Source organism: Pipra filicauda, unplaced genomic scaffold, assembly GCF_003945595.2.
Source record: "Pipra filicauda isolate LSUMZ 115617 unplaced genomic scaffold, ASM394559v2 scaffold8_size5757611_pilon, whole genome shotgun sequence".
NCBI lineage: Eukaryota > Metazoa > Chordata > Aves > Passeriformes > Pipridae > Pipra > Pipra filicauda.
The window spans coordinates 3918855-3946287 of record NW_024105087.1 but is presented as its reverse complement, the minus strand read 5'-3'; the positions used below and the strand labels follow the sequence as shown (position 1 = coordinate 3946287).

Below are 27433 nucleotides of genomic sequence, written 5' to 3'. Positions count from 1 at the left end.
TTATTACAAAAAGGATAATCATTTAGTTATTGAAAGAGTAGATAAAAGTGCAAAACCAAACTGATAATTAAGGACAACAATGACATCTAGTGGACACTCGGAAAACTGACCCGCAGATAAGAGGGAAAAGATCCAGCTGCTGTTACTGTTCTACATACAGTGATCAGCTCCCAGATTGCTACAGTACAATTAGGAAGATTAAAAGACAGAATTTGCTGCTGCTGAAAGTCAAAGTAATGTGATGATTCATTTCTTTTGAAAGAATATTTAATTAAATACTTTAAAAAAAAATAAAACACATCAAGACCTCTCCATTTAAGATTTAGGATAAAAGTAAAGGTCAAAGCTTGAGAGAACATCACAAATCATTGAAAGGACACAGTGCTAACATAAGAGGCATATATCTTTGCTACCCTTTTTTACTCCTACTGCATCCACAACCTTCTACTTATGCATCACTCTTGGGACTTCAAACTGTTGGGATTGAAAAGCAAAATGAAAATAATAAAAATCCCAGAAATAAAAATTCAAACCACTATTTAGCATCTCCCTTTTCTTGTTGTCATTCCAATCCTTCTGTTATTGTAAAACCTGCCATATAAAGCTGGTAAGTTAGACCTTCCCAAAGTATCCGCCAGTAGCTACTGAGCTCTAGAGAAGAAGAATTTGAAACATGAGGCCCTGCTTATACCTGTAAACCTGGTTAGTTTAGAAGGTGGACATCTAATAAGATCATAGACTAATTTAAATCTGCTTTTACTATTTATCAGAAGGTAAGCAAAACTAAGCAGTTAAAGCAACTCAAATCTGATCTCATTTGTTCTGGCTAGAAGCATCACTATGAAAAAATACTGGGTTTGACTGTTACATTTTTGTAAATAAAAACATTAATAAGACACTACAACTGTGTCATTCAAAGTCTTAAGCATATCTTCAGAACTGGAAATTGGATTTTGCATCATATTGTTAAAAAACTGCATCCCTTTCACAATTTCTACATCTCAGTGACTGTCCAATATATAAAAAAAAAGCTTTACAAAAAATTAGAAACTGTACTCAAAAGTTAAATATCATTAATGAACATATATGACTGTAATTGACATTACTTTCAATTTAAGTTGGTATCTTGTTTGCTCTGTGTATGATTACAGAAAAGTTAGCTTCAATTCTACGAGCTCTCACCACCAGCAGCTGCTGGAGTCAGCTATTAGAAGATATGGAGCAGATTCTCCCTTACATAAAGATCCTCTAACCAGCAGAATACAAAGAAACCTTTGCAGAACTGGTTATCTGCCTTTGTGTCCTAATTTCTCTTTCCAGAGTCTCAAAGTTAGCTTTGAATCAGATGCTGCCAGTTAGTAAGAGAATATGCAGCCTCCCAACAATGAAATCCAGACTCTAAAATATTTATGCACCATACATGCCTATAATTAAAATCTGTAGTTTTAAATTCTGAGTCCTAGTGATGAGACTCAACAGGTGAGCAAGTCATTAATGAAAAAATAACTCAAATTCATGCTTTTTTTAAAAAAAAAAAAATGCAAGCATTTAAAAGCTAAGTTTCCCTTTTGATGCATGCAATGCATACATCTGCAGGTATTTTACATGAGTAAAATCAAAGTTTAACCAACTCTAAACAGCCTAGTTCTGGACACCCCTGCTCTCTATCCCATTGTAGGATCCATATATCAAGTCCATGATAACGATGTTGGCAATGGAGCCTAATAAAAAAACAGAAACCAGACGAGTAAATTTACAAGGCAAAAACTAAAAGCAAACATCAAAATAAACCCAGCCATTTTCCCACTTCAAGCACAATGCCATATTTTACCTCCCAAACTGATTTTTCTACATCAGATGTCCTAATGAGAGAGAACAATCTTAAGACACAAAGCAAAGCATCAGAGACCTACCCGGATTTCCTGGAGATTATGAAAATTATTTCCTACTCTGACAGAGATTTTGCTTGGAGTGTAACTTTCATCAGATTTGTAGTCTGCATAAATGCATAATGTCTTCACTGTTGTTTTTCTTCTGCAAGAAGCAACACAAGCTATGTAAGCATCATAAAGAAAAATATTCAGGATCAGGTTATTGCTAGTTTGCAACAACTAAGGATTTAAATGTTCTAAAAATGAATATGTGTGTCTACTGATTTATAAGAAACTTGCTTTTAAAGAACAAGGTGGTTTTTTCACATTAGGTTATGTACACAGAGTTGATTTTCAGTGTTCTCCGTTGTCTGCCTTCAGAAATGTCAGAATACCAAGAAATGGGCCAAGATGCCAAATAAGCCCATGTATGTAATGAAGCTTATGTTTAGCTTATCAAATATCAGCTCTCTTGTTATACCAAGGGGTTCTCAAAAAAGGAAATAAAAAAAGGTGACAAACATCTAACATCACCTTAAGTTTGGTTAAAGAAAAAGTACTGAAAGCATCCTACACAGAATAGAATAAAAAAGGTTTCTCAAACTCGGCTGTCAGGTTACACAGGACTACTTTAACAACAACCATCTATCCTTCAAATTACTCTCAAAGACAGAAAGTCTGGATAAAAGTCACCTTAAGGAGGCAATTGTGACGCTGTCACAAATGACATACTATCAAACCTTTCTTTTGCTTGCTTATTTAGGCATTTAGTAAATCATTACATTTGAAAATCTCACTTTTATAAATGCCATCTAACTGGCTTCTTACCAGCTGGGTAACAGGATTAATGCAGGAGTCCTTTCACTTCCAAAATTCCTATCTTGGTGAACAGTTATCAACACAAAGTTATATAAAACACCCTAACTCATAGGGAGTATTTTTTAATACCTAAATTGGATGTTCACCAAATGAGGCTGTGATCCATCTGACTGCCAGTAAGTTTCTAGATTATCATCTCGTAACTGATCCACTCCAAACCCTAAGAAAAAGAAAATGTTATAGTCTTGAATTTCCCATTTCCGTGATGCAAATGTAGCTTCTCTTCAGCTGTTACAAACTAATGTAGCCCAAGGTATAACATATAAGGAAATATTTCTAGATACCCAAGTTGTGCCTATGCTTTTCTGACACAAAACTAAAACAGAGGAATTTGTGAAAACTCAATGCTGTGGAAGTCTGTGGGGTGTGAAACCATGTCAACATGTCCTGGAATTTCAAATGGTTAAGTAGTAACTCATATGGATTGTCAGAACACCAATTAACAGTTAGATCTTCCCACTTATTCTGTAATTTAACTTGCTGAACTAAGGGAAAATCGTTAGCAGAGACCATTCATTTATTATAAAATTTTAGCCAAATGTAACATTTTCAAGTAGTCTTCTGAAATATTTTTGGTTTTTCAAGTTACTAGCTAGAAAAAGCAACAGATGGCAAAAACAGTATTCCTGAAAGTTAATGCCATCACATTTAAAGAAGCAATTCCAAATCTATATTTTTCTATCCCTTCATTATCTCTCCTTTCACTAATCACATCCTTTTATTGATTGCCCACACTAATTGCAGTTCTAATGTAGTAGTTGAAGTTTAATCTGCAATAAAAAATTACTTTCCCCCTGTTTAAGCAACAAAACCATATGACATTTTTCTTCAAGTAAGCTTCCAGGATATCAGACCAAACACATTCAGCCTGAGCACAATATTGTGACATAAAGGGATCATTCCCTTTAGGCTGCAGCAAGATACAAGATAAATTCCCAATAGCTATTTCTGAAATAGCAAATCAAACACCCCAGAGGAAAAGAACACAGATCTTAAGATATTTTGAGCAGGTATCATTAACTGCACTTCAGGACCATTTACAATAGTTTTATTTTATTTGCAGGGTTTTAGGGAGCCACACTATAATGGCCAAGTCCACACAAAGTTTAGACAGAACATTTAGGTCACCCAACTGCATGGCTGCTCTTTGGCAAAAATCAAAGACACCCAGGCAAGATGCCAAAGCACAGAAGCAACTACACAGTTCTGGGTGGGTTCTTGCTCACATGGTTTAGTTTGTTCACTGTGCAAGTAAAACAAAAAAACTCAATTGAGTATAAAATAGGTAAAACTTCTGTTAACATGAGACAGTAGGATTTTACCTGGCTTACAGGATGAAAGGGACCAAACTGCTTGTGAGCCTATTTCTCTAACAGTACCAGTCCTCTCTAACTGCTTTGGATCAGCACCAGGTGGGGTCTTGTTTGGGGTAGTCATTTCTAGTAAGAGAAAACAAGTGAGTTAGTTGACACATTTTTGGCTTAATGGGAAAATTAAAGGCTTGTGTTTGTTCACAGACACTTTAATTCTTTGGCCTCACACTTAGGTAATAGCCTACAGAATATGTGGTTTATACATATACACATATATGCATACATTTTTGCACATCTGTAGAACCTTTTATTTATACATATATAAGGTAACATGTATAAGTACATATAATACACTAAGTAGTCTAAGAGGTTCCACATATACATAAGTTTTGTGTCCTTAAAATTTCAATACATATTTGGAACATTCATAAGACCTACTTTATTTGTATCATTCTGACTTACACATACAGAGTTAGCCAGGGGTTCAGGATTTGGTTTTTATGGTTCTGTTTGGTTTTAAGACATTAAAACAGACCTTGTTGATTTAAAGTCTAGCAGTACAACTTCACTCCACACTCCTCCCACATACACTTAAAAGTTTTACTTAATCTGCAAGTTCAGAAACCTATTCAGAAACTACAGCAAGCCTGTCCTGGAGATACTGCTCCTTAAAAATAGAAAAGGAGAGTTTAAACAAATTGTGTAGTCTCTAATTTGTAACAACTTGTTATAGCCACATTTATCCACGGTTCATATCCTTAACTTCACAACTTCATCTGGAATCATCACCTGTGACTTGCACTGCTCAAGTAACCACGTACAGTCTCAACACCCAGACTACCACCACGTACACTACAACATAATCATGCTGGGTTCCACCTGATTGCTTCCTAGAAAGTAGCTTAAAAATAATTGGGAAAAAATAAAAGAAAAGCATTCCAGAGAAGCCTAAGTTCCATGAAAGGAACTACATTAAAGCTTAAAATTAGACATACAGTGCTCAAGAGTCAGGGAATTAGAGGTGACTTCTCATCCTTTGCTCACATGCATCACATCATGTTGTGCTCTGCTATTCTCAGAAAAAGTCTTCCAGCACCTCACCCAGAGAGCAAATAAGGTACAGAACCAGGCTGGTATCCACAGGATCCAGACCTTACCCACTACAGAAGTGACATAAGGAAGAGACAAGATTTTCTATGTACTAATAACTCTGCAGCTAAAAACTCTTTGTGGGACACAGGAAATCTGAATTCTGTAGTGCGCATCACTCACTGCAACAAACACTTTCTACTGGGCCTTGGCTATTTTATTTTTTTTTTAATTTTCATACATATGACCCGAGACAGTATTCCAGGGATTTATGCTACTTTCTCATATACAAAACTGCAGCTCTAACTACCATAAAAACATCTGAATAAACAACTGCATGTGTAGTAAAATCTAAATACTGACAACAGCAAGTGTCCCAAAAGGCCACAAACAAAAACCTTATTCAAACACCATTCTCTCAGAAAAGAAGTTGAACACTACACAGCTAATCCTACAGATATCACATATATATTCACAGATATAATAACCCTAATGCCATCCAAATAAAAAAAAAAAAACAAACTCATGCAACAAGATGCTTTAAAGTCCTTGCCAATGCAGAAAAGTTTTGTTCAAAAAAAAAAAAATCAAAACTATTAAAAAAACTAAGTTGACAATCCATTTAGCCATTTCTCTAAGAATACACTAGCACATACATTTTCCCTAGTCACTGTATTTAAATTGTGCATTGTCTGATTTAAAGTTTCTATCAGGTATTAACAATAGGCTCCTTAGAACACAGCTTTAATAATAATTCTTTACTGAATCAGCACATTATAAACCTGTATATATCAAGAATAGAGTAGAATAGAAAATAAATAACTTCCTCTGGTTGCTACTTAGTACAACTTTAAATTTATTAATGGCAATTTCAATTGACCAACATGTCACAAGTAGTGTAATTTTCTAAGAATTCAAAACAGTCTTGGAAAAGAATTACAAAACACTTAGTTCACAGCTACTTCAAAACCAAACATTTTTCACAGAATCACAGGATGGTTTAGATTGGTGGAAGGGACCTTCAAAAATCACCTAGTCCAACCCTCATCCTACACCAAAATTCAAGTTATGTTTATTAACCATTGGGGAGAGTATTTTTCTGGACTTATGAATTTTAAAGCTCAAATGACCTACTAGTCCAAACTCTGCTATTTTTCACTTTTGTGACAATGAACTAAGAGAGGTTGAGTTGCATTCATTTTAATTCTCAGATTTATATAGAAACCAATAATGCTGTTCTTCCCACCTTTGAAAATAGAGAAGTGAAGAGAATTCAACCTCACAAAGTAAAGTTGTTATTCATTTTAGTTCAAGTAATCACATCTCAAAAACATCATACAAAACATCTTTTGAAAATCATCACCAGCAAGCCTTCAATCTCTTTTGACTTCAAGAGAAAATTAATGAAAAACTCCAAATCTGATACTCACAGGTTCATTCCTAGACATAGCTATTGTTAGATACCCACCCTCGAGACAAAAGAAGTATGCAAACATTCCATCAAAACTCACCAAAATAAGGTAAGGCACAGAAATCACACTGTGATTTCTGATTATATCAGAAAGTTGATTACACTTGCTTTCAGAAAAAACTTACTAGAACTTTTAAGTCTGCAGAATCCCTTAAGACAACGATGTTGAGATTTCTTACAAGCTTCAGAGCACAGAGAAAAGTTCTAAATAATTTAACACTGCCAAAATTTGTATTGTAATGTACTCAAAAGTACGAGCCAATCATTTTGGGGGTCTGAACCATAAAACAAGAAACACCATCCAAGTTTCCCAATGTTTTAAACTGAGTTTGTTTCCTTCTATCGAACAGGCAAAGCTACTCAAAATCCAAATCCCAACTCCAAACCACTGCTGGCAAATAAATCAACCACATACTGTGTACTGGTGATGCAAAAGACTGAAAATCTTTAATGGTTGAACTAACTGAGTCAGATTTTCATGACAGAACTCCTGTTTAACTAGCTCAGGAACAAGACATTCTGGATAGCTAAGATAAAAATAATGCAGCAGCAGCTCATTCAAACAACACTTCTGGATGTTTTCCTAGCAGAAGTAAAAGTACCTCATATTGAGCAAGACACAAATACTTAGCTTTAAAAGTAATTTAAGTCACCTAATAAAACTTTTCTCGGCTTTTTCAGGCTGTGTAAAAACAACTAATCTTTCTAGAGGCCCTTCTCCTTGACACGTGCTGAAAAATGGAAAGACACCACATCTATAGAAGCACTGGCTGGAAACATCTCCAATTTTCCAATTCAGTTATTCCAAAAGATCATTAATAGGCCACTGTTTCCTTATTAGCAACATTAATATATGAATGTTTTAATGACATGATCAAGGCCACGCTTCCATTTTGTCCCTTTCCACTATAGGGTATGCACATCCTTTGATCAAGATGAAGCAGTGGATCAGCTTTTTTCCCCCCCTCCTTTAACACTTTATCCCTCACCATCTTCCTCAGAGAAGTTCGCTCTTTTCCAGAGAACATCCCATCCCTGTGGAGTAACAGCCACTAAAGACGTTTTAGCAGGCACACAGTTTATAAACAGAGTGAAACGGATTTAAATGGTTGGACAGTCTGCCTTTCACAGCCAAACCAAATGGGGCACCCTCAGTGTACCAGCACAAGACACCTTTAAAAGGTGCTTATCTGAAAGCAAAAATACTCCTCCATAACACACTAAACAGGAGACACAGAAGGACACACCATGGCCTTTCCTACTAAAGCTCCATAAAGATCGAGGCTCGAGGGAACTTGCAGATTGCAAAGCAGTTTTCCCCAGTTAAGGTTTCTAATTCCACCAGGTTATTACAAACAGAACTGTTTAAACTCACACCTGTAAGGGCCCTTGAGAGACCAGACTGCCCTTAACAGTATCACTCTCTAGGAAAAAAGCAGGATTTCTGCTCCTGCTCTCCAGAGAACTCCAAGACTAGTTAATCACTGGCCTTTACGTTCCAACCCTTTACAGATGTGAGGGTCCTCATCAAATCTGCTCTTAGTTTCTTCTTTTCTGGTGTGCCTATGTCTCTAAAGCTTCCCTACAAATCAAGTTTTATAAACCTAACACTCTAGCAGAGTCTAGGTATCTACATACTATCATGCAAGAAAATAACCATACCATTTTAGCTAAGGCCCTTATTCAACAGAGCAATCACTTTCCTTGTCTTTAATCACATCTGTTAACTTGTCTAGTTGAAAGAACATATTATCAAACTTATATTTAATGTACTATGCACTACAGTGCTCAAATGTTTTTTTGGGATACTGTTTACTGTTCACTTTAGCCTTTCCACTAATCAGGCCTTTGATTTTTTCTTCCTGTGTTCTCTTCCTCCCTCAGTTCTTGTTAACTGAGCTTAGTTACACTGGTTTCCAATCTGCTACCAATCTTCTAAAGATCATTTTGAATTCTGACCCGGAGCTGTACAGTGCTTCCAACTTGGCAACATATTTATTTTGTGTTCATCACTACAGAATATAATGAAAATACATTCAAAGCTGAACTCACCAGGAGCACACTTTGTTTAAAAGTGAGATTTTACATGTCAGCTTCAAATGCAATTTTTCAACCAGCTGTACAAGATCTTTAAAAAAAATTATTTTTAGACCACGTTGCAGTAGCTTGAACAACAGCAGAAAATGTATAAAACTCAAGACAAACTCCTTATATGTCTGTCTCATTAAACGCACTGGTTACTGTAAAAAAGTTTGATCCAGACTGCTCTTAAACCTCAGAATCTTTCAGGGAACCAAAGTTCAGCCTTTCTATTTAAAAAAAAATGACTCTGATTGCATTCCCATCATATAATTTTATTCAGTCTTAGCAAATATCTGACTACAGGTTTTCCAACGGAATTGAACAAAGGCTGCACTGACTACACCAGCACTTTTCCAACATCCATAAGACTGTTTTTCCTGTTCTTCTTATCAGAAGGAAATTTCATACCTTAGATTCCCTGGTTTTCTTAATGGCACTACTCATTTTACCTCATAAGCTCTTTTCCCTGCTCTCATTTTCTTTGGCTAGACCCTTGCTGGTTTAAGGCCTTCAAAGGCCTCCAGATATATCCAAAAACCAGACTCTCACTATGCTTACTATTTGTTTTTCAAATGGAGGACTAAACAACAACATTAAACATTCAAATTACTAACGTTTACTTAATATTTAACAATTATAGTAAGCGTTCAGTAGCACCCTATTGCAACAGCCGCTTATCTGAATGTTCAACCTCTCAGATGATTCTCTCGATACAATTCTAAACACTTATTATTTTTACTCTGTCTTCAGAGCATCACTTTAAGCCTACTAGTGAAAATTACTACAGTCCTTCATTGTCACAAATATATTTCACTAAAAATAAGGGTAATTAGAGCAACTGTACAATTGAATTACATTAGCGATTTTAGACGTGTATCCTTAATCAATTTAAATAAATGTTGCGGGGTTTTTAATATATTTTTGTGAAAGCCAAGACTTCCAAACTTACCTGGTAAGGATGTAAACTGTTCATTAAGGGATTCGAGCACCTCTTTACAAGTCGTGTGAAGTGTAAACATTAGGTGGAAGCCGCCTTTAAAAACCACAGCACCCAGGGGATGAAGTGGCTTTGACAAACGAAGAGCTGCTTTCGCTCAGGTTCCTTGGTAGCCCTCCCCCCACCACTTCTCGATTAATTAACCAATTTTACAACACCGTAGCCCGCAGGCCTGCAAAACGCTTAAATATCGATAATAAAGCAGCGACACCTACTCGCGGAACACCCCGGCCGCGCTGGAATCCCAGCCCCGGGCTCCGCTCTCCCGCTCCCGAGACACCCGCACGCACCGCGGGAGGGACGCGCTCGGGCAGCCCCCGACCCGGGCGAGCGCACCGCCTCAGCCCGCCGAGCTCCCTCCCGAGCTGAGTGTCCCTCTTCCTCTTCCTCCTCCTCCCCTCAGCCTTCCTCCGGAGCCGCAGCTCCCACCTTTCCCACCTGATCCTGCCGGGAGCCGCCGCCGCAGCGATGGGCGGAGGCGGCGGCCAAAGGGCCGCAGGGCGCGCGCGCCGCTCCACCCTCCCTCCCTCAGGCGCCGGGGCCGCCCCTCACGGGATCCGCGTCCAGGGGCGGGGAAAGAGACCCGCCGGAGCTTCCTGTGCTGGCTCCTGGTGGGTGGGAGCAACCCCTGGGCGTGCTCAGTGTTGGATTCGGAGTGCGAATTTCGGTGGCGGGCTCTTGCTAGTGCTTGGAAGTGCTCCCCCGCGGGGGAGCAAGCGGTGTGCCAGGTGCAGGTGACGGGCTGCCCGGGGCAGGTAAAGGCCGGCGGGACCGTTCCGTCCCGGTGCCTTCCGTGTTGTAGCAGTCCCCGGGCGTGTCCGATACTGGAGCTCGGCTCCTAATGCCGAAACTGCGTCCGTGAAAGGGAACGGCAGGGCCTTTCCTTGAGGGAGGAAACACCCGCTCTGACTGTTACTGCTGCCTGTGATCATTACGCAGCGCGGGATAAAAGGCCAGCAAATCCTTTCTGTTCTGGAACCCGGCATGGACACGGGTCAGCACGGCTCCGCTCGGGGAGCCCCGCACTGGGAGGCGCCGCTCCCTCCGCACGGCCCAGCGTCTCTACGGCGAGAGCCGAGCTGCCCTTCCCTCTCTCCTCCCCTCCTCTCCATGGTGATGCCGCTCTCCCATCCCTCCCTCCCCTGCTCTCCCCGCCCCTCGGGCCCGACGGCCATCTTTGGCCGGGTGGCGGCGGCGCGAGCACGTTGCGCGCGCGGGCCCGCGCGCGGGATCACCGGGCGCCGCTTCCTCCCCCCCGCCCACCCCTCCCGCCGCGGCGCGAGGGCGCCGCGCGCGCTCCCACCCCCGGCACCGCTTCCGCTCCCCCCGCGCGGCTCCCGGTGAGTAACTCCGGCAGGGAATTCCCACCTTCCCGCACGCCAGGGAAGGGGTCCCCCTCCCCCCTGCCGTGCCGCCGGCCCGGCCGCCGCCGCCCGGCTCGGCCTGGGCGGCGGCCTCGCCCCCATCCACCGCGGGAGACAGGGGTCGGCTCGCCCGCGCCCCGCCCGGGCGTCGGCGCCGGAGGCTCCCGGGAATCGCGGCTCGCTGGCGGCGTGGGCACGGCCCGGGCCGGCACCGATCGCACACGCGGCGCGTCATCCCCGCTGCCTCCTCGGGTTTTGTGCCAGCCGGGGTCAGGGAGCGCCGTCCCCGCTGCTGCTCCCAGCCGCGGGAATGGCTTCCCTGGGGATGCCGTGAGGGCTCCGGAAAAGGGAACGCCGGCATTTTCCTCCTGGGAAAGCGGGGGACTTCCTTCTCTGGCGGGGGGTGGGGAGTGGAAAGCCGTGTTTTTCCAGATTTTGGGAGAGGCCGGTACCCACGTGGGGCGGTGAGGAGATCGAGGCCTCTCGTGGGTGCGACAAGGTGGAAAGGGTAGGGCTGGTTTTTACAAGGTATGTGTAAAAACTAAAGAAAAGCATGGCAGGGCTTTTCTCAAGGACCATGTAGTGTTTCCTCTGTGGAATGCTCTTGGCCATTTCACCTGCAAGTTCCTGTGGCAGTTTTCACATCCTAATTTAAGTTTCCCTGCTGTGGTTTCCTAAACTCCAGTGCTAAGCAAGTGGTCGAGAAATACTCCTTGTGGTAGATTGCTAATTTATGGGTTTATTCTCATGCATTTCACTTCATGTTAAAAGGGAATGTTAAAGATCGAGTGATAATTAATAGTGTTCAGCCCCAGCTAAACACACCCACTCGTTGTGCAGCGTCAGTGTATTTGACCATATGCTTTCATGTTAACGTTGAATTTTCATACTCCCGTCGTGTTCTATGAGTAACAATGATTTAATAGAGTAGGTAGATTTAGGACGTGTCTAAACTTTTTTTACATCGTCTCAGTTTCAAAAACAAGTGTCAAAACCTTAAACGTAGACTAGTTCTTAATTCTTAATAAACTTTATTTGTTCTTGTACCATTTACTGTTGTTTCTGCTTTGACACTTAGCAGAGAAGCGATCTCCCATATGCAATTGGAAAATCTGGTGTGTCTTTCATTTAAATATTCTTTGGGCATTCTAGTTCTTAACTTTCTTGTTCTTGTTACGGGGTGACTGTATGTAATCCATCAGCAGTGGACTCGAGAGGTAATTCTGGAGGATAATTGTTTCCAAAGGAAACTGGAAATGCTGCTCATCCTCACTTGTTTTCACAGCATTTGTCTTTGAGGTCCTGATGGAATGTAATTTTTTTAAATGTTCACTGTTCTTGTGCAGAGTAACTAAAGTATGGCACAATTCTGAACTCAGACCTTGCCTTCGCATCTTTTCATTGAACAATCTTTGCTCCTGTTTCAGTCTTAATTTACCTTTTTTTTAATGTTTATTTGTTTAAGTTGAATAATTCAATGCAGTTACAAATCCTTCTTGGTCATAATTGCCTTGCCTTAGTAAATTTTAATTTAGCTCCAATGCCTGTGAAAGAAATGAATATTGTTAATACAAGTGCATTACACTTGTTCTACAGACTGTACATTTCTGTTGCCTTTTGTGACAGATAGCAAGGCCTGCCTATGTGCTGCTTTTTTTTTTTAATCTTGTGTGTCAGAGTGTGCAGCAGCTGTGCCAGACAGTCTAAGAATGCTGACTTAGAATGGTTGTGATAGCATGTTTTATGTCTTATTTTTAGACATGTTTTACTTTTTGTATTAAATTACTTAATGGGCAGCTTTTGGCTTCAATAAATGATACTGTCAGGGTTTTTAGAATGTTTTCTCTTGCCAGCAGTTTTTATTCATTCTCTCACTCTTTCACCTGTGTTGTCAGTCCATCATTCTGGGAAGCTTTTCTGCTGTCACTCCATCATCATTCACTAATTCAAAACAGTGCTTTACTCTTGTAGTTAGTAACAAATTAATATTTTCACGCTGGCTTTTATTCTGTTCTTGATTTGCAAAGGAGAAATGCAGTCATGAACATAAATGCTTCTGAGTACCAGTTTCTCCTGTCCCATAAGTGCTGACTGCCCTGAACAGTTCCTGGTGTGCTGAGCTGCAGCTCTGCTGACCTGTGTAGTGTCTTGAGAGTTCTGCTGTCTGCACCTTGGAATCAGCCCATTCTATTCAGTATGTCAACTTAAATGCCACCCAACTGACTGCACATAAGTATGTAACTTGAGTTCAGTCTGGGTTTGGACAGTTGGTTTATTTTGCATCTAAGTAGAAATTACTGGTTTTCTCTTGTGGACAGTTGTCATTGTAGACATCAGCACAGTCCTGGAAATATTGCAGGAGTGACAGAAGTCACAAATATTATTTTTCTGAAAAAAGTTTAAGAGCACTATAGAGTTTTGGATAAACTGATGCTTCCGTTGTTTAGATGGGGCAGGGAGGCAGGAGTGTGTGTCTCCACGCTGGTTCCTTAGTTCTTTTCACCTCCACTGAGTACTTAATAAATGTGTATAAATAGAGGTGTACATACTTACTTCTGTGGCCCCTTCAAAACTATTCACCACAGATGGGTGTTTTCCCATGTAAGTGAGTTAGAATTAAAAACCCCCCAAACTTAAGCTGTTTTGTTACTTACCAACCAGGGGTTGATTCATTGCTGAGTGTAAACTTTAGTGGGATTATCCCACCTAGACTGGGAGGGAAAGCTTGCTGAGAAAGGTGGCAAGAACTGATTGCTTCACACCGTCTTTACCTTGGTGTTTTAGAGCAGCCCCCATCCCACTCTTCTGCTTTGGAGCTTTATTTTCAACACCGTCTGGAGCGGTGGGTGACTGAGGGGAGGGGTTCTCTGGGCTGCTATCAGCACTGCTCAGGCAGGAGCCTCCAGCAGAGTTTGGGGGGCTGGGGCAGGTTTGTCTTGTGGATGTTGCTTTTGTAACTCACAGAACTAGTTTCCTGCTCCTTAGAGCCCAGGGGAGCCCTGCCTGGAAGGTACAGTGGAGTCTGTCTGCTCAGGCCTTGTTGGAGAAAAGGCTGATCCAGATCAGGCACTTCCTTTGGGAAACCAGTGAGTGATTCACCCCCAAATACTCTGTGCACTGTAAACTACAGGATTTCAGTGACAAGCACTGGGATCTCTTCCCAAAGAATGTATCTTTATTTGAAGTACTGACAAAATCCACTGTCTGTCCCCAAGAAAATTACCCTGACTCCAACATCTTTGTAGTCTTTAAAAATAAGGCTTTCAGTTTTTTGTTTTCTTGTCTGTTAAAGTGAGAACTGCAAACTGTTGGCCTGGTCTAGGGATGTAATTTCAATGTTCAGCCCTACTTTGTCAGTCTGACCTGACAGTGCAGAACTGTTGAATCACTTTTTAATTTTTATTAATAGTCATTTTAAATCATCAACTATGTTGATAGCACTTTCTGGCTTAGGAAATTTAAAGTGTTAAAGAAAAAAATTGAAATATTGAAAGTAGAAGCTGCCACAATGAGGTTGGCAGCATAACTAATAGTTATGTTCATTTATATCTGATGAAGAATTATCTTTTCACATTAGTTTAAAAATAATTTGGAAATTGAAAAGAGGAATAAGACTACCCCTTTTAAAAGGAACTGATTAAAATATTTGTAGCTATGGTAGTAGTGGATTTAAAGAGACAATAACATCGGCTTTTCTGCCCTTTGCTCCTTGTTAGATGTCAGTCTCTTCCTTTCTTTCATATTGCATTAGTATCTGTAGTTCCACAACTGAAGTTTAGGGAAGGATAGAGTTTACCATGGTAAATGTGCCATCCACCTGTTTTTTTCTTGCTTCCTTCAGGAGTTTGAAAGTCAGAACCTTTCTTCATATAATTGTATGTAGTAAATATAGTCTATAAACTACTGCAGGATGCTTTAGTTTGGTGAAGCAAACAACTGGACATCCAACAGAAAATACTTCCTTTAATAAAAAATATTGGAATCCTTTTCTTGGATGAAACTGCACCTTTGGACTGTGTGGAAACCTGAAGTATTTCAAGACTCCTTTCCAGTTATGTCATTGAACTACTGACACATATTGCACTGAGATGATTTTGAATTGGCATCATCTGTAGGGCTGCCATCCCTTTATTTAGTGGTGGTGAAATGGAAGTGCTTTGTACTTTATTTGTGGCCTTTCTTTTGACCTAAAAAAATGTGGTTTTGCCATCTGTAATATCTTGTAATCTTCCAAGAGCCTCATAATTCAGTTGTCTTTTATTTCAGAGCAGGGGTGAATGGAGAGAGTTGTCCTTAGGTGTGTGTTGCTCAAAGGAAGGTAAAATTGCTGTTGTTATTCTCAGTATTATGAGTGAATATGGTCAAGGAAATAGAAATCTACTTTAAAATATATTCCACCTTTTTTTTCTATCAAGATTTAAAATTCTCTGTCCTTCCTTTCCTGTGCTGCAGCTGTTTAGTACAAAGTGCTCTACACTCCCAGTACAATCCAGTGCTTGTCAGTGTACATTACAAACAGCTAAGCAAGGAAAGAGACTGTCATAGAGAGGAATACAAGTCACTTCTCTGCATGCATTTATTTGTGATTTCAGGAACATTTAATTGTCTAGTACTCCACAGAATTATAGAATTCTTTAGGTTAGAAAAGTCTGACTGTTAACCCAGCACTGCCCCTTAACCTGTGTCCTCGAGTGCCACATCTATACTTTTAAATACCTCCAAGGATGGTGACTCCATCACTTCCCTCAGCAGCCCCTTCCAATGCTTGATATAACCCCCTTCTTGAAGGAATTTCTCCTAATATCCAATCTAAACCTCTCCTGATGCGACCTGAGGCCATCTCCTCTGGTCCTGTCATTTGTTACCTGGAAGAAGAGGCCGACCCCCATCTTGCCACAACCTCCTTTCAGGTAGCTGTGAAGAACAATAAGGTCTCCCCTGAGCCTCCTTTTCTCCAGGCTAAAGAACACTCTCAGCTCCCTCAGTTTTTTCTCATAGGACTTGTGCTCCAGACCCTTCTCCAGCTCTATTGCCCTTCTCTGGACTTGCTCCAGCACCTCAATGTCTTTCTTGAACTGAGGGGCTCAGAACTGGACACAGCACTCCAGGTGTGGCCTCACCAGTACAATCCCTGCCTTGGTCCTGCTGGCCACACTATTGCTGATCCAGGCCAGGAAGCCATTGGCCTTCTTGGCCACCTGGGCACACACTGGCTCATGTTCAGCCACTGTCAACCAGCACCCCCAGGTCTTTTTCTGCTGGGCCACTTCCCAGCTACTCTTCCCCAGCCTGTAGAGCTGCAGGGGGTTGTTGTGGCCCAAGGGAGGACCCGGCACTTTGCCTTACTGCACATCCTCCCATTGGCCTTGGCCCATTGATCCAGCCTGTGGAGCCTCCCTGCCTTCTTCGTAAAGAATCTGGCTTATTTTTATTGAAATATATTGTTAGGCATTGATGCCATATTAGGAAATGCATAAAGTAACTGTAGTTATTCAAATAGTAATGAAGCTCAAGATCAGTCAAACATCATCATGTATGTCTGTTCACATTGCCTGGTTTACTTTTTTATATGGAACTACAAGTTTTCCCTTGTTTAAACAAGTTCCCTTGGTTTAAATTTTAGATTATTTTAATCCTTTAATACAGAATATTGAGATAAAGTTTGTAAATGTATATATAACCATATGCTTGGAGTAATATGTCACAATTTGACTTTAATAGATACTGTGGTGTGAACAAGGGTGCTTTACACGAGGCAGGTTGTGAAGCTGAAGTTTACAGTAGTATAGGTTCTGTTCTTACATGCTTTCCTTGAAAACAAATCCATTTTCAGATATAATCACATTTTTATTTTTACACTGGAGAAATAGTAGTGGGATGGACAGCTGATGTTAAAGGCTTGTTGCAATTATTTACACATCAGTACTCTTACTTGTATCTGAGACTTTGCCCTGTTAGCCATGTTGCTTAAAAGAGAAATCAAATGATTTTGCATTTTTCATCTCTGAATTCTGCTAGTAATAACTTCAGATGTGTATGTTCTCTGTGCTGTCAGTAACATGGCCTCTTCTGGGATTTTTCTTCTTTTTTCTTTAGGATCTGGAAGACTCCCTGTACTCCTTCTCATAATTGGTGTATGTGTTTAACCCTAAATTGTGCATTATGGCAGACAAATTAACAAGAATTGCTATAGTCAACCATGACAAGTGTAAGCCAAAGAAATGTCGTCAGGAATGCAAGAAGAGTTGTCCTGTGGTTCGAATGGGTAAGAGAGACAATTCAACAAAGTATTTAAGCAATTGGAGAAGTTTTAAATCCAGTTCTAATAAAATGAATGATTTTTTTATAATTGCCAGTTTTTTGTGTATCGTTCAAGCTTTTGTTTCATAAAGCCTTTAGAAATGTCACCGAAAGCAGGAACAATTCTAGTAATAATGGCACTTTTCAAGCCTTTGAAAGATCTGAGGCTTCAGTGAATGTTCCTCAGTTATGTGCTCCTCTGTGAAATTTAATAGTACTGGCAAGAATTCTGATTCACCAGAAACTTGAATGACCTTATCTTATTTCTTTTTCACCAGGAAAACTTTGCATAGAAGTCACATCACAGAGCAAAATAGCATGGATCTCAGAAACACTTTGTATTGGTTGTGGTATTTGCATCAAGGTAAAAGTTCTGCTGCTTTATTTAAAGGGCTGCATTTTCTTTATTTTGCTGTTATATTTAGTAATGCATACTGTAACTTGAAAAAAAGCAGTTTTCTTTTCTGGACTAATCAGACTTAGTTAACTGTTACTGTTTGTAGAAAGCAGAGAACTGTGTCAGTTTGCTGAACTGCTTGGGTTGCAGGGTGTGGGTTGTAACATTGTTTTTTGTGGCTTTGTTTTTGATTGACTTTGGGTTGGTTTGTTTGTGTCTGTAGACGCCTAGCAGGAGACAGATGGGTTTTGTGAAAGAGATGGAAAATATATGCAGCGTGCCTTACTTGTAGACTGACAGTCTAAATTGCTGACTACTTAATTGGAAAAATGTGATATAGAATTTTTTTGGCCATTTGACCCTGTAAATGAAATCTGATAGAAGTTCATTTAAAAATGTAAGTGCACAGCTGGGTGCAGTAGAGGACACAGTCTTTTGTTAATAAATTGTTTGTGGACTAGTAATCTATAATTTATTTCAATTACAGAAATGTCCTTTTGGAGCCTTGTCAATTGTTAACTTACCTAGCAACCTGGAGAAAGAAACAACACATAGATATTGTGCCAATGCCTTCAAACTTCACAGGTATTTTGTTTTTCAAATCATTACAAAAGAGACAAAAAACTTCAAGTTTTTGACAGTCTAAACATAGTGCATATCAAAGTGTTCTTGGTTCTTACCTTGGTAGCTTCCTTTTAGGTAGGAATGTTAATTTTATGTTTTTCTTATTAAAAAGTATTATACTGAAATAAATGCTAGTGTTCATTTGACAGGGCCCTTGTTTAAAAAGTAGACTGTACTTAAATATTTCTTACGAACTTCTGTTATTAAGGAATGTTGATTTAGTTTGAATTATACATTGGCAAGTAAACAAAGTAGGCTGAAATAATCAGATAAATGTGTTATAACATTTACTTGACCAGCAACTGTTGGTGTGTGATGGCATTAATATAATCCAGAGTTATCTGTGTTGTGTGCAGGTTGCCTATCCCTCGTCCAGGGGAAGTACTGGGATTGGTTGGAACCAATGGTATTGGAAAATCAACTGCCTTGAAAATTTTAGCTGGAAAACAGAAGCCAAATCTTGGAAAATATGATGTATGTATCAGCAGTAAAATAGAGTTGGCAATCTAGATAGCTGTGTTTATATTTTTTGACTGAATTTTTGTATCTGTGGACATGATAGAATTTGTGAGGACATTGGCACTTTCCTTATTATCAACCAGTGACTTACTCCAGAGAAAATTACCAAATTTTATTGCATTTATCAGTCTAATCCTTTTCCTTTGGATTAGCTATATCAAGATAGCTAATCAGTGTAGTTACACTAATCCATGTTGTCATTTCCCCCATGCAGTAGGTTCAGTTCAGTAGCTTCTTAACTGTGCAAATTTAAAACATTTTTTTGAAAAGGTTGATCACACCTGGAAAATAATATCTAAACTTTGTTTTTGCAATTTTATAATTTTTTTTTCCCCTTAATGGAAACTTTGCAGAAGCAACTTAACAGCTTGGTAACTAGCTTTTGTCCAGGTTTGGGTTTGGGGTTTTGTGGTTGTTGGTTTTTTTGGGTTTTTTTGGTTTCTTTTTGGTTGGTTGTTGTTGGTTTTTTTTTCTTACAAGCATATTCTATTTACTGTATTGATGGGAATTTTAAAATTAGGTTTTTTAAATTAAGGTTTTTTTAATGGTATAAGTAAAGACAGGTTTTAATTTTGTCACAGGATCCACCTGACTGGCAAGAAATTTTGACTTATTTCCGAGGATCTGAATTACAAAATTATTTTACCAAGATCCTGGAAGATGACCTGAAAGCTATCATTAAACCTCAATATGTGGACCAGATTCCTAAAGCTGCAAAGGTGAGAAGTTTCATGAGGTAATAGAAGGCTTGGGAGCCTCTTCTGGGAGCCTCTGAAGCCTCAGAGCTTCAGAGCTTCTGAAGCCTCTTCTTGGGAGCCTTCAGAAGTACATCAGTGTACTTCTCTGGTGCTTAAAGGTTTTATTTAGCAGCATAATACAGTATAAAAATCCAGTATTCTCAGAAATTTTATTTTTTTATTATGCAGGGAACAGTGGGATCAATTCTGGATAGGAAGGATGAAACTAAGACACAAACTGTTGTATGTCAGCAGCTTGGTAAGTAATTTTGTGAAGTCACATTTCAAAGCATTGGAGAAATTCATATGTGCTGGCAAAATAAAGTTACTATAATGTCATGGAAGATGTAAATTATACCAATTTCAAAAAAGAGAAAAAAGTAAAGGTACTTTAAAGCCTAGGGCATGCTGTAAGCATATCTGAACCCACACAAATAATACTATCTAGTGGAAAGGCAATCTAACTGATATATGCTAGTTAACAGGATCTAATGCAGTTTCTGTTTCGTGGTAGAAAGTGCTTGTTTTTAAACCTGGAAAAATGCCCCTTACCATCTGCTGCTCTTGCTTGCTTACAACTGTGGCAAAATGTTAGCATCCCCTCTGGGGAGATCCACAGCATATAGAAAATGTTACTCTAATACACCCCCTTGCCCCTAAAGCCCATCTATATCTGATTTCAGTGGCAGTAACACTGACTTCTGAGCTTAATACAATTAGTAAGAACATCTGTGTAGTCCTGCCCTGGCAAGTTTTTGTAGGTGTTTTGAATTTAGTTGTTACTAAATTAGGTGTTGCTAAATTAACAACAGGATTCTCTTTGGTGGATCTGGGTAGTAGAGGTGGGGCTGCATTGTGCCACCAAAAGGTGGGCTTTGAGTCCCACTTTATTATATATACATAATATGTTATATATATATATTTACAATATATTCTTGAAATTTGCTGATCATTAAGCTGACTAGAAAATTCTGGCTTCACCCATTTGCTGTAATGTTTGAGGGACTCGATTTTCCTGAAAATCAGAACTCTTCAGCCAGGTCTGGCAAAAAAAAAAAAAACCTTTAAAACTGGTATAGCTTGTTTTTAGGGCCAGAAATCTTTACCAAATACATGGTGAAAAAAGCAATACAAATGGAATCCTTCTGCAGGATAAGAAGCAGCCATACAGATAATTCTACACAGAAGCCACAGCTTGCTTGGACTCACTATGAGCATTATGATACTGATACTGTATAAACTGAATGCTTATTCTGCCTCTTGGTTTTTTTCCTCTGTGTAGGATGTCTGCTGTGTTTATACACGTTTCTGTAGGTAATAAAAATATGGTTTGTTGTGTTGGTTATAACATCTAAACCACTTATTTGCAGACTTAACCCATCTGAAAGAAAGAAATGTTGAGGACCTTTCAGGAGGAGAACTTCAGAGATTTGCTTGTGCAGTTGTTTGCATTCAGAAGGCTGATATGTATGTTTAATTTACTTCTGTTACACATTGCTTCTAATAATCTATCTCAGTCTGGTCCTCTAACTTACTTTTATTGTTAAAAATAATACATTTGTTTGAAATATTGAAAAATATTTAATTATTAATATTTTTAAGTTGTTTTTTTTTTTAAATGCTTTTGCCAACTCATCAGCCAAGATCCATATTTACTCCAGATATATATTCTCTGAGTTTTTTGTACTTTAATTCATCTGACTGGAAATAGCTGATTTCAGAAGTCAGTGTTAAATTTCAGCATCACAACTTCATAACCTCTCCCTCATCCCCCATAAATGTTTCCTGTTTGATGGCATACCTCACTTAGCCTCTCTGAATAAGGAAGGTACAGATGCTTCTCCACCTCTGGGAACTTGTGTCCCTCTTCTCCTGTCTTGCAACCAGGAAATTACTGTCTAGTCTGTGCTGTTTCCTGACTCCTTGGGACCAAGAAAGCAAGATCAGAAGAGTTACAGTGTTTTGGGGTTTTTTTCTTTGATGAATTTTTTGGTTTTGTTTTGTTTGGGCTGCTCTTTTTTTGTTTGGCTGGGGTTTTTTTGGTTGGTGTGGGTTTCAAGTGGGTTTTATTGTTTGGTTTGGTTTACTCTTCTGGAAGATGTCCTTCTTCCAAAGTATTTTTCCACTTTTCAGTTCGTGTTAAATTTAAGATGACTCAGAATGAGTGCATGGGATTCCTGACTGCTGATTTTTTGTAACTTTTGATAACTTTGGCAGAGCTTTTGGCAAAGTAATACTTAAACTGTTTTAACACTTCCATGTGACAGTCTACAGAGATTCAAGGCAGGTGTACATAATTCTCATGTTTTGTCTCCCTTTCTCAGTGCAAATAACGATAATTTTTTATTTCCATTTACTAAATGGCTGAAATGTTATGTTTGAATATGCAGAAAACTTGAAATCACTAAGACTTGATTCTTTCTTTTGGGACTAGCTTCATGTTTGATGAACCTTCCAGCTACCTGGATGTCAAGCAGCGCTTGAAGGCTGCCATTACTATTCGATCTCTAATAAACCCTGACAGGTAAATACAAGCCTTAAATGTTTTGCTAGACTGTAATAATATGTGGCTGCTTACAGAGGGAAGAAATATCCAGTCCCATCACCCCAGAAGTGCTGACTTCTCAGAATGGTACACTAACAGATGTATTTAGTTTAAAGCAAAGAAACCTATTAAATAAAAATCACGTTTATAGCTTTTGTTTATGCAAGGCTAGAGTAAGAAAGAAGGAAAAAATGTTTTGCACTGAAGTAAAAAAGCATCTCTCTGGCTCTGTTTTTCAGGTACATTATTGTCGTGGAGCACGATCTGAGTGTGTTAGATTATCTCTCTGACTTTATCTGCTGCCTGTATGGTGTGCCAAGTGCTTATGGTGTCGTTACTATGCCTTTCAGCGTAAGAGAAGGTAATTTTTGCCATATTTCTCTTTAAACATACCCCAAAACGATACCAAAATGCCAGTTGTCTCTTATGCAACCATAACTTTTTCCTGTTACAGTTCAGCAACAAAAAAACTACCCTTTTATTTTCTGCACAATTTTTGTTACACGATCCTAAATTTATAACTCAGCCCAGAAATCTGAATTATGAAATGCCCTTTTTCTCTTGCTATGGACATAATTTTAATACTTGCAGGTGTTTTGTAAACAGTGGAGTTACACAAAAGACCTTTTAAATAGTAGAGAAAGGCAGGAGAGAGTTTGCACAGTACAGAGGTACGTGGTGTTCAACTGAATTGTCCACACTTGTAGCACTGAGACTCAGTAGTAACTGGTTTTATGAGAATGGGTCCAACAGCACTAGTTTGTTTAAACCCTACACACATCACTAATAGTGGGTTTTCAGGAAGAGCTTCTACAGCCATTCTGTAGTTCAGTAAGATTTTTCTTCATTCAATTTGCATAACGGACACACTTTAAAAGAGGAAGTCTTGTTCCTTCTTTTAGCATGCCATTTAAAATCCAGCATTCTCATTACCTGATAAGAATTTACAGTCAGGAATTGCAATTCATCTTGTCTTACTTTTTGTAGGCCTTTGTTAATGATCTTTTTCCCTCCTGTCATAGGCATAAACATTTTCCTAGATGGCTATGTTCCAACAGAAAACCTAAGGTTTCGAGATGCATCTCTGGTATTTAAAGTGGCTGAGACAGCTAATGAAGAAGAGGTTAAAAAGATGTGCATGTACAAATACCCAGGAATGAAAAAAAAGATGGGAGAATTTGAACTATCCATAGTAGCTGGAGAATTCACAGATTCTGAAATTATGGTGATGTTAGGGGAAAACGGTAAGTGCAATTATGCTGGAAGCTACTTTTCCAGCCCTAAACATGCTCCTAAAGTCCTTTTTCACTTTGGGAGCCAGGCTTCAAAATGATTGGGTTTGAGTCAGGTTGAACTGCTTGTTTCCTAGTGAAGATTTCACGTGAGTTTGCTCTCTAATAGCAAGAAGGTGAAGTTACTGAGCAGTAACGATGCCACTGCGTTTGTCTGTTACCCCATTGTAAGAACTGAGATTGCAGGACAGTGCCTGACCTGGTGAGCTCAGCTACAAGTCTAGACTGTGGTAGTTTTAAGATGTCTCTTCCATTTGAAAAAGCAAGTAGTAGCAAGTGCTGCTTGCTGCATGTAGGAATACAGGAATTCTCAAAGCAGCCTAATTTTAAAATAAACTCATTAAGCCTTTCTTTTTTTTTTATCAGTGACTTAATTGTTGGAGGTCTAAATTACTAAAAAGTGATTAATCTGTAACTTGCATTTTATTTTAGGAACTGGCAAAACGACCTTTATCCGAATGCTTGCAGGAAGACTTACACCCGATGAAGGAGGTAATAATGTGTCATACCTTAGCTGAAACCTATTTGAAGATACTGGAAGGGCTCTTGTTTACACTTTAAATTTTGTGTTTTTACAGGTGAGGTCCCAGTTCTAAATGTCAGCTACAAACCACAGAAAATCAGCCCTAAATCTACAGTACGTTTAAGCCTTATTTATTAACTATTGTGTTTGCTACAAAAAGCATGTTTGTAGTACATATGTAGAGTTTTTTTTTATACCTGGAACAAAATATTAATTCTGTTTCTTCTTGTTTTCTTGTGGTGCATAAAACTGAGTGGCAGCATTTTTCTTTTGATAGGGAAGTGTCCGTCAGCTGCTGCACGAGAAGATCAGAGATGCCTATACACACCCCCAGTTTGTAACTGATGTAATGAAACCTCTCCAGATAGAAAACATCATTGACCAGGAGGTAGCAATTGCCTGAAACAATATCCTAACTTGTCTTTAACTCTTGGCCTGTACCTGAAGTAAATATGGCCTTGTTCCCCTCGCACCAATAGGTTCAAACACTGTCTGGTGGTGAGTTGCAGCGTGTGGCATTAGCTCTTTGTCTGGGTAAACCTGCAGATGTGTACCTAATTGATGAGCCCTCAGCATATTTGGACTCTGAACAACGTCTGATGGCTGCCAGAGTCATTAAACGGTAAGGTACACGTTGTGGGGAAGGGAACTGACATTGGCAGGAGTTTTGCAATAAGCTTACATTAACCTCTCTTCTTTTTTTTTTTGCTATTTCAGTTTCATTCTCCATGCTAAAAAAACAGCTTTTGTGGTAGAACATGATTTTATCATGGCTACATATCTCGCTGATCGTGTGATTGTTTTTGATGGCATTCCTTCCAAGAACACACTGGCAAACAGGTAAGATTGTTTGGATTAGTAAGCAAGATCATCATCAAAAATACGGAGAAACATCCTTGCCTATGGAAACTTAGGCTGTATTTAAAGTGATCCAAGAGCATCCTGAGGGTTGTAGCTTTTGTTTTGAATCATGGAAAAGAAAATCGGTTGACCCTGACTTAGAGGCTGCCTGGACCCAGAGTTGAGGGTTTGGCTGGGTTCTCAAACTAGGCCTTGAGACCTAGACCAGCCCCTGGCTTGAACTAGCCTTAAGCAACTGCACAACAGCTAAATTATGACCAGAGGAGAACAAATAAGTGGCATTGATTGCAAGGAATGAAAAAAAGTACCAGTTGTAAACTTTGCTTAGGAAAATAGCTTTGAGATGGATTAAAAGCAAGCAGTGTGCTAAGGTTAACTGTATGCAAATCTTGTGCAGGTCTCGACAGCAACATGCCAGGTACACTTACCTGAGTTTTACTCTTTATCAGAATAAAAGAGTACTTTTGATATGTCTGCTTTTGGTCTTGTAAAAAATTAGAGGCTTTTTGAAGAGCATCCTTATTAGAAACCAGGCTTTTAGAACAGTGTAATTTCCAAGTACTTAGCACAAGACAGGTGAAGTAAACATGTTAGTCTACAATGTATCTACAACCCACTGCTACCCTGGCTTTGATGGTGTTCCTTGGAAGAAAGCGTGTTTGAATTTAAAAATCACAAGCATGTAACTGTTCCTCAGCATCAGGGTATGTTATGATCTTTGTCATATTTTGCTTCTGGTGCAACTTGGGTTTTTTTCCTTTGAATGTTAATTAGTGTGCAAGCACACACACGTGGATACAAAATAAAAAGGGTGCAAAGGTCGCCAGCCAAAGACCTGTAGTGCCACTGTGAGATACTGCTGAAAGATGAGAGTAGTATCTGAGACAGCTTGACTAAAACTGTAGCACCTCCTGGTATGTCAGATACAGGTCACACTCACATTTCCAGTCCTCAGTGGGCTCAGAGTGGAGATAAAGCTGCCTGTAACTTTATAGTATAAAACTCTGAAAATGTAGCTGAAACGTTCTTTTTTCTTAACAGTCCACAGACTCTTTTGGCTGGAATGAATAAATTTTTATCTCAGCTTGAAATCACTTTTAGAAGAGACCCCAACAATTACAGACCAAGAATAAACAAACTCAATTCCATCAAGGTAAGAGAGAAGCACCTTTACAGTAAAGGAGCCTTGACTGTTTAATATAAAGCCAGATTTTAAAATAAGGAGCAAAACGAAGACTGACCTGGTAGTTTTGCTGTGCTGGAAAACAACTACAGAGTAGTTGTACATGAAACTACTCAGAGTAATAAGGAAAGTAGAAAGGAGCTTAGTAAGTGTCTTTTATTTTAGCTATGCTCAAGTCTGCCAAAGACTACTTCAAGTAACAGTGATCTTTCTTTCTCTTCCTAAGGATGTGGAACAAAAGAAGAGTGGAAACTACTTCTTTCTGGATGACTAAATATTGAATCTGAGCATCTTTGTAACTGGCATATAGACATGCATATTGGAATCTAAACAGTTGTGGATGAGATGGCTCAAATCAGGTTTTAGAACACTTAATCTTTCGGAGCTTAAAATCTCTTGCTGCGTTTAACATCCGAGACCAGTAGCAGTATATACAGCCTAGTCCAAGTAAAACTGCCACTTTCTATACTTTGGTGACACAGCCCTATATTTTCAGTGTAATAATTTCAAAATAGACCACCTTGAAATTGTGCAAATGGGTCTCCTGATTTTTCAGAATTTAAGGGAGGTTTTCAATTCAATATATCCTACTCATGTACCAAGTACTGACTGAACTTCCTCATTTTAAAAAAAATCTGTTTTATGTATAAGAGGGAAGCTTACCAAGAATGTCAAGCTACAAGAGCAACTCCTCTTTTAAAAAGATTGAATCTCTCTGGATGAGGGTTTCATAAATAAATATCCACCTAACTTACTCTTCTGTGACACTGCAGCATTTCTTGAATTACTATTTCAGACGTGTGTATATTTATATGATGTCACACACCCCCCTTTTCTCATACTGTAGCACACACAGAAGATGCAGTAAAAAGAATGTAACAGCAGGTAGCTACATCTTTTTTTAATCCTCTGTCCCTGTGCATCTACTCTCAGACCTAGTTACAGGAAAATAATTAGTTAAATAATCTTAAAGAAACATTAACATGCTTTCAATCTTTCCAACTCATCCTTTCCATGGAGAGATGTAGTTTTTATAAGGCTAAGATGCAGGAATTACTTTTTCCTGAAGTACAAGCTTTGATCCTTACTATAGACAAAAGTGAAGGTCAATAAAAAAATAGCTTGTCAAAAACTTTTTTCCATATAAATCAAGGTCCTTCAGGGAGCCAGAAGGGAAATTTAAAGGTTCCTACTTAAGTTTTGCAGACTTGTAAAAATAACTTTCAGCTGTACATCTTGAAGGATGTTTTCCATTCAGCAGTTCTCTGGTCTGCCTTCATTGATTAGGATGTGAAAAACATTATGGGAGAAAACATGGCTTTGTTCCTTATTTACATTTTTGCCTCACAAGTTACAGAAAGGAGTGGTTTGTCCTTTATTTTTATT

At 39.2% G+C, this 27433-nt stretch overlaps 2 protein-coding genes across 8 annotated transcripts in view; one reads left to right on the top strand and one right to left on the bottom strand.

Annotated features, from left to right (window-relative positions):
* The window catches only part of ANAPC10 (anaphase promoting complex subunit 10), a 35818-nt gene extending 25606 nt beyond the window's left edge, over nt 1–10212 (bottom strand). For 2 of the 5 annotated variants that reach the window (XM_027721105.2, XM_039391053.1), the window contains exons 1-4: nt 9655–10116; nt 4073–4189; nt 2820–2910; nt 1914–2034 (exon numbers count right to left, since the gene is read on the bottom strand). In XM_027721105.2, coding sequence (XP_027576906.1) covers nt 1914–2034; nt 2820–2910; nt 4073–4189; nt 9655–9724 — 399 coding nt within the window. In that variant the 5' untranslated portion in view covers nt 9725–10116. The other 3 variants (XM_027721106.2, XM_027721107.2, XM_039391051.1) reach the window with 3 other exon arrangements.
* Nucleotides 10213–10370: 158 nt separating this feature from the next.
* On the top strand, nt 10371–26802 carry ABCE1 (ATP binding cassette subfamily E member 1). 3 transcript variants are annotated; one of them, XM_027721103.2, is made up of 18 exons: nt 10371–10457; nt 17163–17331; nt 17645–17730; nt 18251–18348; nt 18744–18861; nt 19488–19625; nt 19833–19902; nt 21014–21110; nt 22078–22167; nt 22428–22549; nt 23211–23432; nt 23913–23972; nt 24059–24117; nt 24281–24391; nt 24483–24625; nt 24721–24843; nt 25906–26017; nt 26274–26802. In XM_027721103.2, the coding sequence occupies exons 2-18, from the start codon at nt 17229–17231 to the stop codon at nt 26319–26321; spliced, it is 1800 nt and encodes a 599-aa protein (XP_027576904.1). In that variant the 5' UTR covers nt 10371–10457; nt 17163–17228; the 3' UTR covers nt 26322–26802. The 3 variants fall into 3 exon arrangements, with proteins under 3 accessions (XP_027576904.1, XP_027576903.1, XP_039246984.1); XM_027721102.2 differs by lacking the exon at nt 10371–10457 and adding an exon at nt 10936–11042; XM_039391050.1 differs by lacking the exon at nt 10371–10457 and adding an exon at nt 14092–14152.
* The last annotated feature ends 631 nt before the right edge of the window (nt 26803–27433 follow it).